The 21,397-nt window shown below is 41.7% G+C and overlaps 1 protein-coding gene and 1 non-coding gene across 2 annotated transcripts in view; one reads left to right on the top strand and one right to left on the bottom strand.

Moving 5' to 3' along the window:
- Window positions 1–12,212: 12,212 nt before the first annotated feature.
- Window positions 12,213–21,397, top strand: part of Dnah5 (dynein axonemal heavy chain 5) — a gene marked incomplete at its 5' end in the record, with an annotated part of 220,050 nt that continues 210,865 nt past the window's right edge. Inside the window, 2 exons of the mRNA XM_059276732.1 lie at window positions 12,213–12,344; window positions 17,101–17,185. Coding sequence (XP_059132715.1) covers window positions 12,213–12,344; window positions 17,101–17,185 — 217 coding nt within the window. The remainder of the gene's footprint in view (window positions 12,345–17,100; window positions 17,186–21,397) is intronic.
- LOC131922073 (U6 spliceosomal RNA) lies at window positions 20,237–20,343 on the bottom strand. Its single transcript, XR_009382190.1, has one exon. It is a non-coding gene; the product is annotated as a U6 spliceosomal RNA (small nuclear RNA).

Raw genomic sequence — 21,397 nt, 5'->3', positions numbered from 1 at the left:
AGTGAGTGAAGATCTAGCTTCCAGCATCTCTGTGAGCCAGAGTTCACTTCATCAATTTTGTCCTGTTGGGAGTCATTCTGTGATCTCATTTAGGTGTTTTTTTTTTCTTTTCCCCACCTTTAGAAGGTAACAACTTTGAAACCTATACAAACATATGTATGGCATGTGAAGTGTGACTGTCTCTTAGGGAAGGCAACCCCAATTGCTCTGGGGTATGACTTTCTGAACATTTCTGTCTTAACCCTTGTGTGTGTGTGTGTGTGTGTGTGTGTGTGTGTGTGTGTGTGTGTGTGTGTGTGAGCGCATTATAAAATCTATTTTTAGTATACTTCCTTCAAAAAAGAGAGAATCTTTCACTTGCCTGGAAAGAATGATGGAAAAGGGAATTGGCAAATGAGGAGATTAAGGGCCCCTTGAAACTCAAATGAAATGGTTGAAATTCCAAAGCATACTCTTGGACACAGACTGGATGGCATCTTCTCTGTGTAAGTGCTGTTTCTGAGATGGGGAGTGTAGTTGTGCTGAGTCAAGGAGGGATTCACCGGGCACCTGCTGTGAGCGGGATTAGCCTCAGGGAAGTCCTTTCTCTTCAGGAGACCACTTTGCTGAAGGGTTCTTCATCATGAAAGAGCAGCCCTGCCTTCTTGGTAGCTGTAGCCCTTTACTTGAAGAAATAAAAGGAAAGTGGAGTGAGCAAAGGGAAGATGTGAAAGCCAGTTTTTAAAACTGGTTATCCCAGCCAATTGAAGAGCAGGATAGGATGGGTTGGGAAGCGTCCTGCAGACTGGGAGAAGAGGGCCCCTTGGGTCAAAAGGAAAAGGCAAAGGAGGAGTCTGAAAAGAATAAGAGATCTACTTCCCTCCATGTCTGTAATTCAATACACATAACTAGGAAGTTGGTTCAGTTAGGCTAGTTATCCACACATAGCATCATTTCAGGGAACACTTTTTACTTGGGTCTCATCAGCATCAGTCAACCTGGAGTCTACTGACTGAATCCTGGCCTCCAATCACGGACCCACATTGATCTAAAATAATTGGTTCAATCCTTTACTTGGAGGTGACTTGTAAAGTAAATCACCCGGTTAATTTATCCATTGATTACATATCATGGGGTGGGGAGGTGAGGCACCTTTTCTGTTAAAGGTCAGTGCCACAGACTATAACAAAAGACAGACTAACAAGAGGAAAGCAAAGCAGAGTTATTTAATCAAAGCTTTGCATGATGCAGAAGCCTTCAGAAATGAAGAATCGAGGACCCAGAGAAACTTTCTCTTTTTCTAACAAATGTGGTCAACTGGGCAAAACCAGTGTGAGCTCATGAGCGGGGAAACTCAGCAAGACTTGTCTGTTTGGCTCCATTTCGGCTTCTCTGTGTATCTTTCCTTCCCCTTGGGTATGGGATCTGGGTTGGCACCCCTTGAGCACAAAGTTCTCCAAGGAAGAAGATAGAAGGGAGAGTTCCCTTTCTAGTTTTTATGGCTTACTTTGAAGGACTGGTGGTCTTGATGGGACCCACCCTGCAGTGTGGTTCATTTATCCAGTGACACTCTATTGGAGAAAACTGATGCTCCCTTGCCCAGCAGGTATCAATTGCAAACAGACTCTTGGTTAGGGTGGGACTTCGTGTCTACTTCTCTTCACAGAAGCACCACACTTTAGAGCAGTGGTTCTCAACCTTCCTAATGCTGTGACTTCGAGTTGTGGTGACCCCTAGCCATAAAATTATTTTCTTGCTACTTCATAACTGTAATTTTGCTACTGTTATGAATCACAATGTAGGTATCTGATATGCAGGGTATCTTATAGGCTACCTCCAAAGGGTCATGACCCAGAGGTTGAGAACCAATGCTTTAGCATTTATCATTTTGAGAGCCCCTGAAATATGTGCCAGACACCATTCTGGGTATTGATATCACAAAAACCAAAACAAAACTATCCTTGACTACAGTGTTGGCGACCTTGAAGTAAGGCCAGCGTTCAGCTGGGATTTGTTTTGCCTCACTGCTCAGGAGATAGATAAGAAGGATCAGGTTTGTTAGTGGCTTGTAGATAAGCTAAGCCTGGTGGGTCATTTGGGTACACCTAGAAAAAGAAAAGAAATACGTATCCTGTCAGTATCTATCCATTTCATCTGGATAGGCACTTCTCATAAATTCCCATGGGTGGAAGGTCATGGATTGTCCTGCTTCATCAAGCTGGGGAGACTGGAATAAAGCAAAGCTAAGTGGCCTGACCAGACCCATGTCCTTGGCCCTGTTAGATCAATGTCTTCATCAAGTGATTAACTACCCACAGGCTTGAGATTGATATGGACAGCTAAATCAAAATCAATCACCAGGGTATTTACTTTGGTTATTTAAGATAAGGACTTGAAAGCAATTCATAGATTCCATATTGTTTACTGTTACCTCAGGTGGGGGCTTGACGCTCTAGTAGATGCTACCTACGTTGCATAGCATCTCTACTGTTATACCTGTACGTGGACATAAAAGACCAAAACATCCATATCGAACAAGTAGGAATGTGTTCACTTAAAAAATATAGAACTGGATTTGATTAAACTGGAATTGTCAGATTTAGACAAGTAACAGGCTAATCACGTCGTATAGAAAAGCTTTTTAACAGATACCTATTGCTTATTATCTGTTTATTTATCATCTACCTCAATTTATCTATCTATCTATCTATCTATCTATCTATCTATCTATCTATCTATTGAATTAATTCTTTTACACACTCACTTCACCATGTGAAAATATTGGTTGGTCATGGTGTACAACATACAGTGTAGATAAAAGGGCATCTTTCCACTGGGAGCACAAGCAAGGAAGAGAGGCATCTGAGTGTCAAGACAGCATGGAGCCAAGTCCCTTGTATGCAAGAACAGAGAACTCAGCTCCCAGAACTTTTAAGGGTGGAAGATGGGGGAATTCCCAGTTAGTGTGAGACTCAGGAGTAGAATGATAGAGCTGGACACATGAAAGGAAAGCTGGGAGACAGTACCGAGGTGGCAGTAAACAAATCAGAATATATTAGTCTTTGCCCACAGCTCCCTATGTGACTTGCACACAGTCCCTGGCTATCCTTCTAGAACACCCTAGAATAATCCTTAACTGCTCATTTAGAGAAACGGTCCATAGAATGATGGATTCAACAATCTTAGTTTCCCTCGGACACTCTGTGACTCAGCTTGTCCCGTTGACTCTAGCACTTGACCCCCAGCCTGCCACTTACGTGTGAGGAAAGTTGTAAGTGGTCCATAGTCTCAGTTTTCTGGTGTGGAGTTGGCTATGTCTGCTTTGAAGCTGTGTCTGTTTGGCATCATAGCAAACAATGTGAAGTAGAAGTCTAGGCGGCATTGCAAGCAGGGTGAACTATAATGTGCCCTCCAGCAGAACTCTGCAAAGGAGTCTCCCTGCTCAGTCACAAAGGGGCTCTCAGCTCCACAATTCCATCCCTCTCCCATTTCTTCTAGGTGTTAGTGGGGTCAGTGTGGTGGGTCTGAGTCAGAGGCAAACCTGATAAAAGGTCATGCCATGGGGGAGAAAGCTTAAACGTTTGTGTAATTGAACAACCACTGATGATAGTTCTGTTTCACCTGAATTTTTTTTAAAGATTTTATTATTATTTATTTATGTATATGAGTGCTCTATCTGCATGTGCAACTTTATGCCAGAAGGGGGCGTCAGATTCCACTAGAGATAGGTGTGAGCCACCATGTGGTTGCTGGGAGTTGAACTCAGGACCTCTGGAAGAGCAGACGGTGCTCTTAAGCACCGAGCCATCTCTCCAGCGCCCTCACCTGAATTTTGTTGTTTGGAGTAAAACCCTTGGCCATGCAATTTTAACCCATGTGCTGGTTGGTTTGGTGATCCCCACTGTATAAGGACTTTTGTCTCCATCCCCTTTGTCCCCCTGCTAGAGGCAATAGAAGACTGAGCATATGCAGTTTATCCCGTTTGTATGTGCAAATGCAGACATGGACTCTTCTGAACAGCTCAAGGAAAAACAATTAGGAGTTAAAACAACCAAATGGGCATCAGGAACTTCACTGGGATCTGTATTTTAAAATCTCAGGACTATAGTTTGTATTCAATTTGAGGCCACTGAGAAATAGTCTACATGAGAGAGGAGGATTGGATCTTCACTGTTTACATCATTCAGTACTGGGATCTTGGAGTTGAGGGAAATGCAGGCCAGAAAGGTTACATGACAGACTGGAGGGGTTGCAATTGGTGGAGGAGCTTGGACTAGAACCCACAACCCTGTCGGACACCAGCTTTTCTATATGCGGAGAGTTGTCTTGCCTGAGGAGTATCATTCATTTAGTGTAGGCAAGTGCATTAACGACCCTCCCATCCCAAGGCATCTGCCACAAACCTCAGCACAAATGTCTTAACACCATTCAGATTTCCTGGGATGTTAAATGCATCTCTGTCTACCTTCCCCATCCCTTAGTTTGATTCTTGATAACTCAGTGTAAAACAACTATAATGGGATGCTTAAAAACAAAACAAAACAAAACAAAACAAACCCTCTCAGTTGCTCAGTGGCAAAGCAGTAGCGTGTGTGAGGCTGTGGAGGTTTATTCTCAGCAGTGAGAGAAAAAAACTTCATCATGCAGTATATCTGTCACTCTTCTGTGACAAACTGCCCGAGGAAAGTGATTTCAGGAAGGAAGGAAGGAAGGATCTGTGTTGGTCCACAGTTTCAGGGTACCGTCCATCATGGCAGAGAAGGCACAGGGTGGTGGCAAAAACGTGAGGCAGCTGGTCACTTTGCATCTGTCATCAGGAAGCAGAGAGAAATGACTGTAGAGGCTTTTCTGCCTTTCTATGTTTTATTCAGTGGAGGACTCCAGTCAGTGGGATAGCGATGCCTACAATTAAGGAGGGTCGTCTCACCTCAGCTAACCTAATGTAGAAAATCCCTCACAGACATGTTCAGAGGTATGTTTCCAGGATGATAACAAATCTCGTAAAATTGACAAAATATTAGTTATCACACATGGCTACTTCTTGCCTTTTGTTTTTGGAGGCAGGGTCTCCCTATGTAGTTGTCTTAGCTACCTTTCTATTGCTGTGACAAGACACCGTGACTAAGCCAACTTATAGAAGAAAGAGTTTATTGGAGGCTCACAGTTTCAGAGGGTGAGTCCATGACCATCACAACAGGGAGCATGGCAGCAGGCTGGCAGGCATGGTGCTGGAGCAGCAGCTGAGAGCTCATGTGTCATCCACAAGCATGAGGTAGTGAGCTGACTGGGAATGATGTAGACTTTTGACAACTCAAAGCGCATCTGTGTAGTGGCACACCTCCTCCAACAAGGCCATACCTCCCAACCCTTCCCAAACAATTCCACCAACTGGTGATCAAACATTCAAACATATGGACCCATGGTGGCCATTCTCAATCAACCACATCCCAGCAGTCATCTGGTCTTGAACTTGACATGAAGCTCGGGATGCCTCGAACTCATGATCCTCTCTCTTCCATCTTCCACGTCCTGGGACTATAGAGGTGTACTGCCTCATTCGCACTTTTTGATTTCTTAATCACATTTTGACTTCACCCTCTACGTGTCCAGCAGGAAGCAGGAAGTGTAGACAGCTGGTCACCTTGCTGCTGTGGTCCCTGAGTAGCCAGAAAGGGGTGGATTAACTACATAGCCTGACAGTGTACTGATTGGATTGCTAAATATTTGCCTAATATTATTGACTATATCATGGTGGTTAAAAACAAAAAAGAACAAAAACTCTCATTGCCTCAGGATGTACCTAATGGAGGGAAGTGAAAATCGAGACTGGCAAACTTACATCTCCATGATGCCAGGGTTGGCTTCATCCTTGCTTGTCTTTAGGAAATGAACACACTTAAAAATAGCCTGTGAAAACTTTTACTTTAAAAACATGCTGACCACTTTCTTTGTATATACAAAATCACTTTGGAAGCTTTCCCTTCTGTGGTAGCTAGGTAAAAATAGAATAATTAGTGTTCTGTTTTAGGGACCAATCTCTCTCTTCTCCATATTTTCTTCCCCTCTGGAATCCTGTAAAATCAGGTCATGGAGTAATGTGTTGCCATGGTGGAATCTTATTTAGGATCTTGCCTTCTTTGCAAGCCTTCAGTTCTACTGAATCTTGAATCCTCCACCTCTATCCCTTTTATTTCTTGTTTGGCTTCTGTGCATCTACTGTTTGTTTTGTCGCTAGTTGACCCCCAGGCTCTCAAGCTGTTAAAAACATTTACTACAAACTCCGAGAGATCACTTTGAGAAAAGTGTTCTGTTTCTCCCTGCCAGGAAGGTAGAAAATAGTTGAAAAAAAAAATTGGCATCTTCCTGGTTTTAGTGACTTTTGAAAATACACTTCCGTGGTCTTCTACTTGACGTTTATGGAACGTATACTTTATGTCAAGACCTTTTTTAGAGAAACAGCAAGAAAATAGGTAGACTGTTTATTTTATTTATTTTTTAAACTACAATCTGTACTCTTCCCCTCAAGCTGTCCCCAGCCGGTCCTGCAGGATGAGAGAGATGAGTGTCAACTACACAGGGTTGGCAGTGAGCAGCCAGCCTCCCTCCTTTCTCTCCTCCCTGACACCCCGTGTTCCTTTGTTCCTCTGCCCTCCTCTCTCTCAGGTCTGTGTAGTGCAGGATGGGCTCAATGATGGCGATTTTCCTGCCTTGTTCTCTACAGAGCGCTAGGATGCAGGTGTAGGCCTCCTACCTGCCTCATTATCTTTGTTTCCTGAAATCCTCAGCACTTTCATTTTTACTTTCTTGTCAATCTTTTGTATCCTAAAAAGTTCTTTCTTAACTCTAAATTCTTAAGTAACACAATGTCCCTTTTCCATTACAGCAAAGTTTCTGGAAAGAAAAGCCTGTGTTTAGCTTGTTTTTCTTTTTCTCTAACCACCCATTTCTCAAGCATGCATTCATTTGCTGTTTGTCTCCCAGTGAAAATTTTCCAACAGTATCATTGTATTGCCCATTGATGCATTATAAACCACATGAAAGTTTGAGAGCCCAAAGCAGCAACAATCATCTCTCTTGGTTCTGTGACTGGACTCAGCTGGATAGCTCTGTAGCTCATGACCTTGGCTAAAATGCAGAGGCAAAAACTGAAGTTATCTAATGACTAGCCTGTGTGGTGGTATTGTGTTCCCCAAAATATTGTGCACCCTAATAAACTTATCTGGGGTCAGAGACAGAACAGCCACTAGATACAAAGGCTAGAAAATGGTGGCACTCACACCTTTAATCCTAGCATTCCAGAGGTAGAAATCCCTCTGGATTTCTGTGAGTTCAAGGCCACATTGGAAACAGCCAGGCATGGTGACTCACACCTTTAATCCTAGAAAGTGAGCCTTTAATCCCAGGGAGTGAGGCAGAAAGCAGAAAGATATATAAGGCGTGAGGACCAGAAACTAGAAGCATTTGGCTGGTTAAGCATTTAGCTGGTTAAGCTTTCAGGCTTTCGAGCAGCAGTTCAGCTGAGATTCATTCTGGATGAGGACTCAGAGGCATCCAGTCTGAGGAAACAGGATCAGCTGAGGAATTGGCGAGGTGAGGTAGCTGTGGCCTGTTCTGTCTCTCTGATCTTCCAGCGTTGACCCCAATACCTGGCTCAGGTTTGATTTTATTCATAAGAACTTTTAAGATTCATGCTACAGGCCCGGGAAATTTTACCATCTCACTTTTGCAAAACAGCTATGAGATGCTGCAACCATGTTTTAATCGAAGTCCCTACAGACATTCTAGTTAGTGTGAGCAATCATCTACGGCACCAGTGCTGCCGGCCACTAGCCGCGGTTGATCGGTAATATTGTCTCCTGCGTCCACATCGCTGCACATTCTCTACCATCTCTATTTGCACTTCGTTCCCTCCCTGAGCCAAGGTTTTCACTCCTGTCTCTTCCTCTCCATGATCTTTGTTGGAAAGTCTTTATTTTCCCTGATAGATGTATTTACTTTATGTGTATGAGTAGTTTTGTCTACAAGTACGTAACGTCTGTACTACATGTGTGCCTGCTGCCCACAGAGGCCAGAAGAGGACAACAGATTCCCTGGACCTGGAGTTACAGATGGTTTTGAGCTGTCATGTGGGTTGTGGCAACCAAATCCACGTCCCCTGCAAGAGCAGCAAGTGCTTTTAACTTGGGAATCATCTCTCCAGCTCCTTTGTTGGAAAATCCTATTTGCAATTGTCGTCTTAACTTTAATATTCATTTGGTAAACATTTATTGAAAAGCCATGAGAATGGATGAAAGTGCTGCTGATTTAGTTTTTTTTTTAAATTAGTGTATATGTGTGTGTATGTAGTGTATTTGATGTGTGTGTATGATATATGGTGTGTGTGTGTGTATGTGTGTGTGTGTATGACCATACCACAACATGTATGTGGAGGTCAGAGGACAACTTTCCTGAGTAGATGTTCTCTTTCCTTGAATTCTAGAGATGTGAGCCAACTTGCCAGCCTTGCACAGTGCACACTTTTGCCACTGAGCCATCTCACCTGCCTGATATTTAATTTTACAGGTCCTGTTTTTCACAATCACCACAGATAACACTTCTATTATGGTTTTATGTCAGTAATCTTATGTTTTTCACATGTCTGTGTATCTATTAATGTGTCTATGGTAATTCTCAGTGTGGTGTGATTTTTGCCCCACAGGAGATGTTTAGTGTCTGGAGACATTTTTGATTCCTGTATCTTGATGGTGGTGGGGCGGATAGAGGGGGTGGAACTTCTGGCTTCTTGAAGTAGAGAACTGGATGGCTCCTGACTGATATAGAGAGATACTTCATAAGAATGGTTTGGCCTATAATGCCTGTTGTGTTGGATTGAGAGTCCATTCCAATTTCTCTTTATCTGTGTAATGAGTTTTTCTTGAATGATACACATACATTCTCAATGGTTGATCTGTCTCTTTTACCTGGGTATCGATACATCTGAACCCAGCACATCCAAAAGCCCACTAGTGGTGGTGGTGCACTATTCCCTCCTCCTGACACAATCGCAGAGGCTGGGACTGTGGAGATCCACTCGCCTGCCTCTAGGTTGTATCAGTACATTCTGTTCTCCACACTGAAGCCAGACAGTTGTGTGATATTTTGTTTGTGTTCTGACAAATAAAGCTTGCCTGGACACTTGCTCAGCTATGTTCATATCAGCATTGTTTGTAATAGCCAGAACCTGGAAACAACCTAGATGCCCTTCAACTGAAGAATGGATAAATAAAATGTGGTACATATACACAATGGAATACTACTCAGCAGAGAAAAACAATGACATCATGAGGTTTGCAGGCAAATGGATGGATCTAGAAAAAATCATCCTGAGTGAGGTAACCCAGACCCAGAAAGACAAACATGGTATGTACTCACTCATAGGAGGATACTAGATGTAAAACAAAGATGACTAGACTGCTACTCACAACTCCAGGGAGGCTACCTAGATAACAAGACCCCAAGAAAGACACGGGGATCGCCCAATGACAGAGAAATGGATGAGATCTACATGAACAACCTGGAAATGAGTGAGGGTAATGAAGGGCAAGGGTCGAGGGAAAGAGAGCTTAGGGGAGTGGGAGATCCCAGCTGGATCAAGAACAGAGAGGGAGAACAAGGAATAAGAGACCATGATAAATGAAGACCACATGAGAATAGGAAGAAGCAAAGCACTAGAGAGGTCCACAGAAATCCACAAAGATACCCCCACAATAGACTACTGGCAATGGTTGAGAGACAGCCCGAACTGACCTACTCTGGTGATAGGATGGCCAAACACCCTAATTGTTGTGCTAGAAATCTCATCCAATGACTGAGGGAACTGGATGCAGAGATCTGTGGCCAGGCCCCAGGTGGAGCTCCAGGAGTCCAATTGGCAAGAAAGAGGAGGGTTTGTATGAGCGAGAATTGTTGAGACCAAGATTGGAAAAAGCACAGGGACAAATAGCCAAACGAATGGAAACACATGAACTATGAACCAATGGCTGAGGAGCCCCCAACTGGATCAGGCCCTCTGGATAAGTGAGACAGTTGATTAGCTTGATCTGTTTGGGAGGCATCCAGGCAGTGGGACTGGGACCTGTCCTTAGTGCATGGGCTGGCTGTTTGGAATCTGGGGCTTATACAGGGACACTTGGATCAGCCTGGGAGGAGGGCACTGGACCTGCCTGAACTGAGTCTACCAGGTTGAACTCAATCCCCAGGAGAGTCTTTGCTCTGGAGGAGATGGGAATGGGGGGTGGGCTGGGGAGAGGGGGGGGCCCGGGAGGGGGCAGGAGGGGGAAGAACAAGGGAATCCGTGCCTGATATGTAAAATTAAATTAAATTATAAAATAAAATAAAAATAAAAATTAAAAAAAAAGCTTGCCTGGAGATCAGAGGGTGGTGCTAGCCACTAGTTAACCATAGAGGCCAGGCAGTGGTGGCATACACCTTTAATCTCAGCACTTGGGAGGAGGAAGCAGGAAGATCAGGAGTTCAAGGCCACCCTGGGTTACAATCAATTTAGATTGATCCAGTCTAAAAGAGAAACAGAGTGGGTAGTGGTGGTGCACACCTTTGATCCCAGCACATAGGAGGCTCAAGCCTTTGATCTCAGCACTAGGGAGGTGGAGACAGGATCTGCCCATTCAGTCTGAGGATTTGTAGAGACAGGATCCCCATGCCCCCAATTAGGTCTGAGGATTCATAGAGGTAGGAAGTGACTGTGGCTGCTCTGCTTCTCTGATCTTTCAGCTTTCACCCTCAATATCTGACTCCGGATTTTTGTTGTTAAGACCAATTAGAATTGTGCTTCACAGGATGGTGGAACTTTGGTACCGCAGAGAGAGGGCTAACATCTGTCTCCTTTTATTCAAAGCTCATCAGTGATTCCCTGTGGATTCTAGATAACGTTTGAACTTTCCGATGTGTCCAATAAAATATTTTATCTTGTAACTTCTTTCTCATCTCCCACTCATCTTAGTCTGTTAGTCGGCCACCCTGGCTGTCTTGTGTTTCCAGAAGGTGCTGTGCTTTCTCATTCCTCTCACTTTGCAGGTGTAGAAATGTCTTCAATCCTAGAGAGTGATGTCAACTGAAGGCTCAGGCTGTTTTCTCCTGAAAGCTTTGCTTTTATCCCTACCTCTCTCCCTCTTCAATTTAGACTTGGAGAGTCCTTTCTTGCCCCTTCTCTGAAGATCCCTGTCTTCTGGGGCCCACAAATCTGATTTTTCACCCAACTTTTATGCCACCTATAGAATTTAAATTTTCTACACACACCCTGACAGCCAGATGATACACTTTTTTGAGGTTACTGGTAGTGTTTACTGCTGCAGTACTGGCACGTATAGAAATTTAATAAATGTTTGTTGATCAAAGGGGCAGTTTTCGTTCTTCTTCTAGGAGCTACTGATTGACATGAAAGATAATGTGCTTATTTAAGGAATGGATTGGAATCTGAATGTGTACTAATGGCAAAATAATTGAATGAATTATGGTATACCCATAACCAAAATTTTGTAGCTATTATACAAGTTCTGAAAAATATCTGTATTAAACTCAAACAACCCTGATGCACTGTTAAGGGAGAAATGCATGAAGAATTTTTAGATCACGATATAAGCATAGACATGTGCACATGTTTGCATACGTTATGTGAGCAAAGAGTATGGAAGGATGAGCATTAAGCTGCTAACCCTGGTTACACCGAGTGTCCCTCCCTATTGTAATTACCAACTAATAGCCAAGAGCATGAGTGGGAGTAGTCAGAAATTAAATCCAAGACTAGATATAAATCTACAAACAGTAAAGATCAGAGATAAGAATATTACTTCATGGCTAAGAAGAACACTTACAAAAATGGGAATTTCATTTTTGTATTATCTGTTAATTTTCTTATGTGTGTGGAAATAAGCCTGTCATGACAGAAAAAAAAGTTAACAGTAATAATTTATTAATGGCAGATGATTTTTATGGCTTCTCTTTGTTTGTCTATATTGTGAAATTTCAGAACAATGGCCACACCTTATTTGTATAAGAGAAGTAAATTCATTTCTAAAAATAGAGGAGAGTCCATAAAAACCGGCACCATTAAGCTGGTTGTTATGCGGATCCCGAAGACTTGAAAACCACAATTGTGTGAAATTGTTATAAAACGAACCATCTGAGAGCAGCAGTTGCAATACAACATTTTCATTCCTTTTTTTTTTTTTTAGCAACGGCTGAAAGAAGAGAAGGAGGCCAAGAGGGCTCGTCTGGACGGGAGGCACGACTATCTGTTTGCAATCGTGGCTTCCTGTTTGGACCTGAGCAAGCTCGAAGTGGAAGATGCTCTCCTCGAGGGTAATCAGGTAGTAAGCCTCTGTGTCCTCACCATCCGGTGGCAAGAACCTGCGCTGTGCCACTGAAGAGGTGCCAGCCTAATGTGCGGGGGCTGCACTGGGTTAGGCCGGACAGACTCAGGCAGGACTCCCCAGCTCTCCAGGTTGAATAATGGCACTAATTGTCATCATTTGAGTTCCACTGTTTGATGACGATGCCCGTGTATGTCTCTTTATAGCCAATGAGGCTGAGCTCTTGTGCCAGTTTGGGACCTGAGGTTAGGGAATGGAACCATCTTTCAAGCTGCTGATTTATGTATATATGTAGGTAAATATATATGTGTGTATTTATGTAAGATGTATGTGTTTATTTTTATTGTTTAAAATTTTTTGTACATGTATGTAATGTGTTTTAATCAAGTCCACCCCCATTTCCTCCCTTTGAGTTCCTCCCCTGTCCCCCCACCATTATCCCCTGATTTTTTTTTTTTAAATCCACTGAGTGCTGCCAGTGTGTGCTGGGTGTGGAACCATCTATTGGAGGTGCCTCTCAGGGAACTTAAAGAAAATTGACTCTTCTTCTCCCAGCAGCCATCAATCACAGCAGTCTTAGCTAGTGGTGAGACTTCCTAACCACCTCTCCATTCCATGCTGGGATTTTGTCTGGCCTGACTGAGCCTGCACAGATCTTGTGCATATGGTCACAGCTGTTGTGAGTTCATAGGTATATATGCCTTATTGTTCCTGGAAAATATGGTTTCTTTGTAGTTATTCACACTCCTGGCTCTTATAATCTTTCCATCCATTCCTCTGTGGTGATCCGAGTGTTGTGTGAAGGTGGTAGAATAGAGAGGTATTTACTTATTTATTTATTGGTCCTATTCTAGGTTTGACTACTGGACTGTGACATGCTTTTCTGACTGTGGCTTTGATTTGGCATCTGAAACTGGTTTCTTCTGTTCCTAACTTTGATTTCTCTGCTACAATTTTTTTTCCCCAAAATTTGGGATGATGTGTGTTTGATGATTTGACCTTGATAGGGAAGGTCAAATCACTGAGAAGGTAGAGTTTCCTGTGAGTGTGGAGGTCCTATTAAGAGCCCTAATGAGATTCCCAAAGACTTAATGTTTTAAACACATGCCATGGGAGGGCAGACAGAGAGGGGGGTAAAGAGGGAGAGGGACAGGGAAGGAGGGAAGAAGATTGTTGATAACATGTTCTGGTGTTGAGCTTATAAATGTCTAACATTTGTATTTACACGAGAAGAGGGGTAAAGTAGGGCAGTGCTGGTTTGAGTTAGAGTCTGTTTCTGTGTGTGTAGACTTTGCTAGGCTCCATAGCTGAATTTGGATTTCCATTGTGTTGCTGTAAACACTGAGTTGGAAAGCCTCAGGACTGCCTAGACTCATTCCCTAGCCAGCACCAGCAACCTCTAGCTTGTTGCCTTTTTAAGAAACTCTATGGAGTAATTAAAGGGAATTAGAGGAGAATAAGGGGACAAGATCCAGTTAGGAGGAAAGTTCCTCTTCCTGCTGTGGGATGGTCTGTATGTCAAGTGTGTTGCTGATTGGTCAATAAATAAATCACTGATTGGCCAGTGGCCAGACAGGAAGTATAGGTGGGACAAGGAGGAGAATAAAGCTGGGAGGTGGAAGGCTGAGTCAGAGACACTGCCAGCTGCCAAGATGACAAACAGCTTGTGAAGATGCTGGTAAGCCACGAGCCACGTGGCAAGGTATAGATTTATAGAAATGGATTAATTTAAGCTGTAAGAACAGTTAGCAAGAAGCCTGCCACGGCCATACAGTTTGTAAGCAATATAAGTCTCTGTGTTTACTTGGTCAGGTCTGAGCGGCTGTGGGACTGGCAGGTGAGAGAGATTTGCCCTGACTGTGGGCCAGGCAAGAAAACTCTAGCTACATCTTCCTCTTTCTTTCTCCACACAGGCAACACTTCTGAATATCTACTATATACCAGTCCTTGTTCTGAGTGAGTCTCACCTCCAATCTCATTTGTATCCATCATACCAGGAGGTAGATAATACTCTTCCAAAAAGGAAGCACAGGGGGGTCCCCTAGCTTCTCTCATTGCACTGGCCCCTGGAATCATCTAGATACTTCACACTGGTGAAAGTATACAGCAATTGTTCTTTGGGGATTGGTTTATTTCGTTAGTGTAATGTTTCATAGTTATGTTAGTCAGGGGTCTGTAGAGGAATGGAACTGATAGGATATATATATATATAAAATATTAATATATGTAATATTATATAATACATAATATATATATATATATATATAGCATAGGACACACACACATATATGTTTATATGTGCAGTCTGGGTAGTCTGTAGAGGCTGAGAATCTAGCAGTTGTTCAGTCCATGAGGCTGGGTATGTCAACTGTCCCAATCTCGTCTCTACTCAGCAGTCCCAATCTAGTACCCAAGACCTAAAGGACTCTTGAAGAGCTGCTGCTCTTATCTCTATGTTAGGACCAAAGAAGCTGGTTGTAGTATCAACAAAGGGATGCAGCAGAGTCAGCAACAGAATAGATGAACTTGCCAGCAAGATTGAAAGCAAGCAGGCAAAAAGTAAAGTTTCATTCTTTGTATCCTTTTATCTGAATCTCTACAGTCCACCCACATGTAGGGTTTGGTCTTTTCACTTCAAACAATCTGATAAAGAAAATATCCCCCAAGAGTATCCAGTGGCTTTCATTTGATTCTGGATCTAGTCAAGTTGATCGCCAACCTTAGCTGTCACAAAGGGTCATTTATGTCATGGCCTTATGTGTCAGAGCTCTCTGCTTACTGCAGTTGAAGGACATTCCTTGTTCACAGGTGTCAGATTTTGTTTCTCCATTCACAGTATGTTTCCATCTTTTGTGGAGGTGATTATGAACAAAACTGCTGTAGACACAAGAATACAATCATCTCGTTGAGATCCTGCTTTCAGAGCTTTGTGATATATAACCACAAGTGGAATTGATGGATCACATGATAATTCCAAGTTAAACATTTTGAAGAAACTTTGTGCTGTTTTCCACAGTGGTTGCACATTTTATACTCCTACAGTATGTTTATCTATTTATTTTTGGCAGGAGCCATCTGAATGAATATGCAGATTTTTTCCTCTTTCCTATTTCATCTACTATCTATTGTTGTGGATTATTTAAAGATGTGCTACATTCATTTATGCTGTGGCATATTTGTTTAATGATGCAAAGATATGTTGCATTCTTTTATGTTGCATTTGTTTAACTCTGTAAAGCTGTGTTACTTTGCCTAAAACACCCGATTGTTTTAATAAAGAGCTGAATGGCCAATAGCTAGGCAGGACAGAGAAATAGTCGAGTCTGCCAGGCACAGAAAATAAGTAAGAGAAAAGGAAGTGGGGAGTGAGGAATGAGAAAAGAAGAATAAGAGGATGTCAGGGGCTAGTCACTCAGCCACCCAGCCAGCCATGGAGTAAGAAGGAAAGAAAGGTATATAAAATAAAGAAAGATAAAAAGCCCAGAGGCAAAACATTAAAGAGAAATGTTAAAGAGAAATGGGATAATTTAAGTTGGCTAGAAACAAGCCAAGCTAAGGCCAGGCATTCATAAGTAAGAATTAAGTCTCCATGTATTTATTTAGGAGTTGGGTAGTGGGCCCCCAAAGAGTAAAAACAAAGAACCAACTACAATCTATTTATCATTTGTTTCTATCTATCTATCTATCTATCTATCTATCTATCTATCTATCTATCTATCTATCATCTATTGTTATCATCTATCTACCTTCCTATCCATCTATTTGTCATTTGTCTGCTTTATTTATTTATTTATTTATTTATTTATTTATTTATTTATTTATTTATTTATGTGTGCACATGTGATAAGGGTGCATCCATGCATAGTACAAATGTGGAGGTCAGAGGACAACCTCAGATTTTGGGGCTTAGGTACCTTCCATCTTTTGTTTGAGACAAGGTTTCTTATTGGCCTAGGACTTTACCATGTGGCCTGCAAGCTTCCTTGCATCCCTTGTCTTCACCTTCCATGTGGCTGTCCCTGGAGTTACAGTCATGTGTCACTGTAATTGACTTCTTATGAGACAGTTCTGGGGCTCCAAACTCAGATCCATATGCTTGAGAGGCAAGAGCTTTACATACTGAGCCATCTCCCAGTCTACCCTTCCTCTTCTTTAGAATATGAATTCTAAACCATGCTGTAGACTTCTTGCAAGAAGTGCTTCTGTTGGGATCAGGCCATGTATCAGATAAATGTGCACTGGCCCTCATGGATGGGACCAAGTGCCTGGTGGCTTCTGAAATAATAGTTGGCAGCTATCCATGTTCTCAAAGCAGCGTTAGGAGATTATTGCATTTAAATATTAATTTGTCTCTAGTATGCTAACTATGTTTTGAAGTTTTGCTTTCTCTTTCTGACTTGCAAATTTACTAAACATTAAACATTCATTTATATTTATGTCTGCCTTCAACAGCTCAATGCTTTGGGGAGTTAGCAAAAATGGAAGAATGAGTCTTTGTCAAATGTACATATGTAGCAAATATTTCTATGATCGGTGAAATTACTTCTTTGAATTGAGTGCTTAACTATGGTGAAACATTTGTTCTTGTTTTGTTTTTTTTTTAATGTTAGGAAAATACTCCATCTCTAGGAGATGATCAGGTACTGTACTGTTTGAATAAGAAGATGGTAATGAATTGATTTGTTACTCCATCAGTACTGATTTAAATGCGTTTTCTAATTCAGAACAAAAATGTTACCTTGCCTTTTCCCAGATTGAAAGAATCGATCAGCTTTTTCTTGCTGGAGGACTCCGTCATCTCATGTTTTACTATCAGGATGTCGAGGGAGCAGAAGCAGGTATTGATATTTGACATGACATAGCCTAGAAATGTCATTAAATTCATCTGAGAGTAGGAAAAAGAAGAAAGGTAACAAATGGACTAAACAAGTTTCTTATGCCTTGGTGTATTAGGGCTGTGTTGTGTATATGTTGTGTACTATTTTTGTGGTGTGTATGTGTGGTACATGTGTGTTGTATATGTATATATGATATCCTTGTGTTGCATATGTATGATGTGTGTATATATATATGTGTGTAATGTTTTTGTGGTGTGTATGTGTGGTATGTGTGTGATGTCCTTGTGGTATTTATGTATGGTGCGTGTGTAGTGTTTGTGTGTGTATATATATATATATATATATATATATATATATATATATATATATATATATGTGTGTGTGTGTGTGTGTGTGTGAGAGAGAGAGATATCCCTGTAGTATGTATGTATGGTGTGTGTACAGTGTATGTGTGTGCCCCTGTGGAAGGGTGTCTGTTTTCTTCTTCAGGTTAGAGGATGGAGAATGGTAGTCAGCCTAGGTGTTCTAATTGTTTCCTTTTCCTTTTGATTTGTCATGCCAGCAATCAGGGGACAATCAGGCAGATTTTGTTTTGATACTTACTTTTCTTATGTGTCAGTTCCTTCTGTGTAGCCATAATCTAAAACTTCCGGCAGGCATTGGATTTTTAACACAGGAATTCTTGTCGATAAGCATAGCATCGACTTCCTTCGGTTAAATACTGCATTATGTTTATCTTCTGCTGGTTTTGATGGAAATGTGTAATGCTGAATGATGGATTTAATAATTGCACTTAAGAAAACATACGTCTTTGTATGAATTCAACTGCCTGTATCCCATTATGCTTTGTAAAAATTAATTAATTAATTAATTTTACATCCCAGCTGCAGTTTTACCTCCTTCCTCTCCTTCCAGTCCCTCCCCCAACTCCCTCCTCTGTTCCCACGCCCCCAATCCACTTCTCCTCCTTTTCTATTTAGGAAAAGGCAGGTCTCTCAGAGCATCAACAAAACACGGCATATCAAGTTGTAGTAAGACTAAGTACCTCCCATGTATTAAGGCTGGGCAAGGTGGCCCAGTGTGAGGAGTAGGGTCCCAAAAATTTGTATAAGGGTTTGAGGCAGGCCCTTTTTCCACTGTTAGGAGTCCCCCAAGGGGACTAAGTTACACAGCTGTAACATATATGCAGAATGCCTAGGTCAGTTCCATGTGGCTTCCCTGGTTGTAGGTTCAGTCTCTGTGAGCCCCAATGAGCCCAGGTTAGTTGATTCTGTGGTTTTTTTGTAATGTCCTTGAGCTCTCTGCTTCCTACAATCCTTTCTTCCCCTCTTCTGTAGGATCCCCAAACTCTGCCTAAAGTTTGGCTGTGAGTCTGCCTCAGTTTCCATCAGTTGCTGGATGGCACTCTCTGATGACAATTGGGTTAGGCACCAATCTGGTCACAGGAGATGGCCAGTTCAGACTACATTATCTACTATTGCTAGGAGTCTTAGCTGGGGTCATCCTTGTAGATTCCTGGGCTATTTCCTTACCCTGAAATGCACCCTCTTTCAGTACTCTCCCTCTCTATCCACCTCAACCCAGTTGCTCATGTTTCCATCACCACCTGCCCTCAGCCCACTCACAAAATCTCTTCTATTTCTCCTTCCCAGGGAGATCCAGGTGTTCCCCCCCTCCATGGCCCCTCCTTGTTACCTAGTCTCTCTGGGTCTGTGGAATGTGGCATAGTTATCCTTTATTTTACAACTAATATCCACTTATGAACTTTCCTCTTAGCACTGCTTTCATTGTGTCCCATAAGTTTGGGTATGTTGTACTCCATTTTCATTGAATTCCAGGAAGTCTTTAACATCTTATTTCTTCTTTGACCCAATGGTAACTCAGTAAAGAATTGTTCAGTTTCTATGAGTCTGTAGGTTTTCTGTTGTTGAAACCCAACTTTAATCTATGGTGGTCTGATAAGATACAGGGAGTAATTTCCTTTTTTTTTTTTTTTTTTTTTAATCTGTTGAAACTTGCTTTGTGGCTGAGTGTGTGGTCAATTTTGGAGAATGTTCCATGTGGTGCTGAGAAGAAGGTATATTCTTTTGTGTTTGGGTGACATGTTCTGTAAATATCTGTTAGGTCCATTTGAGCCATAGCATCTGTTAGAACCATTATTTCTCTGTTCAGTTTCTGTCTGGATGACCTGTCTGTTGGTGAGAGTGGAATGTTAAAATTTCCCACTGTTATTGTGTGGGGTTTGATGTGTGATTTAAGCTTTAGTAATATTTCTTTTACAAATGTGGGTGCCCTTACATTTGGGGCATAGATGTTTGGAATTGAGACATCATCTTGGTGGATTTTTTTATTTGATGAATGTAAAATGACCTTTTCCATCTCTTTTGATAGTTTTGGTTGGAAGTCTATTTTGTTATATATTAGGATAGCTACACCAGCTTGCTTTTTGGTCCATTTGATTGGAAAATCTTTTTCTAACCCTTTACTCTGAGGTAATGTCTACCTTTGATGTTGAAGTGTATTTCTTGTATGCAGAATGATGGATCCTGTTTCCATATCCATTCCGTTAGCCTGTGTCATTTTATTGGTGAATTGAGTCCATAGACATTGAGGGATATTAATAACAAATGATTGTTAATTTCTGCTATTTATTGTTGTTGTTGTTGTTGTTGTGTGTGTGTGTGCATGCGTGTGTGTGTGTGTGTGTGTGTGTGTGTGTGTGTGTGTTTGTGTTTCCTTTCATTGGGTTTTGCTGGTGTGAAATTATCTATTGCTTGTGTTTTTATGGGTATAGTTCACTTCCTGGGGTTGGAGTTTTCCTTCTAGTACCTTCTGTAGGGCTGGGTTTGTGGATAGATATTGTTTAAATTTGACTTTGTCATGAAATATCTTTTTTTCTCATCTATGGTGACTGGCAGTTTTGCTGGGTATAGTAGTCTGGGCTGGTATCCCTGGTCTCTTAGAGTCTGTAGGATATCAGTCCAGTCTCTTCTGGGTTTTAGGGTCTCCATTGAGAACTTGCATGTGATTCTAATAGGTCTGCCTTTATATAAAAATATGGACTGCTTCCCTAATTTGTGTGTCATCCTTGTGCAGGGGCCATGCTAATTTTCTCTGCGTTGTTCTAATTTTAGTGTATGTGCTGTCAAAGTGAGCTCTCCATTATGCTTGAAATTAGAGTAATATCAGTTTAAGGCCAAAGTAGGAGCATGACTAAATATATTATGCTTATAGTGTTGTATTCATCCTTTTAAGACTTTTGAAAATTGGAAATAGTTATCAACCTTGTCAGGTGGTGAGAAAATGCTTCTTTGTTTCACAGAGACATTGTCTGTGGATAGAGACAGAGTAGATTCTTCAATTGGTAAAGTGCTTGCCACCCAAGCACAAGGACCTGAATTCTTATCCCCAGAGCCTACGTTAAAAAACAAAATAAGCCGGGCGGTGGTGGTGCATGCCTTTAATCCCAGCACTCGGGAGGCAGAGCCAGGCGGATCTCTGTGAGTTCGAGGCCAGCCTGGACTACCAAGTGAGCCCCAGGAAAGGCGCAAAGCTACACAGAGAAACCCTGTCTTGAAAAACCAAAAAAAAAAAAAAACCAAAAAAAACAAAAACAAACAAACAAACAAAACTTGGTATAGACTGTGCCTATAATTTCATCATTGGGAGGGCAAAGCCAGGAAGATTTCTGGAGCTCATTGGCCAGCAAGCCTAGATAGTTAATGAGTTCTAGGTTCAGTGAAAGACCCTGACATACAAACATAAGAGCAATTAATTCATAAAGACACTCAGTGTCAACCTCCATCATGTGTGTCCATATACATGCATGCACCTTTAAACACACACACACACACACACACACACACACACACACACACACACGCACATATACATGCACATGCACACATGTGTACACACATACATACAAATTAATTACGTGTGAAAATATTGAATAGTTGATATTTCTTTAGTTATAAGTTTATTTTTTTTTATTGAGACAGAATTTCTCTGTATAACAGCTCTGGTTGTCCTGGAACTTGCTTTGTAGACCAGGCTGGTTTCAAACTCACAGAGAGATTCCTGCCTCTGCCTCCCGAGTACTGGGATTAAAGGCATGCACCACCACCGCCTGGCTTAAATTTGATTTTTTCCCCACAAAATGCTTATTACGTTTTGAATAAAAGGAATCCAAAAGAATAAAAATAGAAGTTT

Source organism: Peromyscus eremicus, chromosome 11 (genome assembly GCF_949786415.1).
Source record: "Peromyscus eremicus chromosome 11, PerEre_H2_v1, whole genome shotgun sequence".
In the NCBI taxonomy this organism is placed as follows: Eukaryota; Metazoa; Chordata; class Mammalia; order Rodentia; family Cricetidae; genus Peromyscus; species Peromyscus eremicus.
This window is presented reverse-complemented; position numbering and strand designations above follow the sequence as displayed.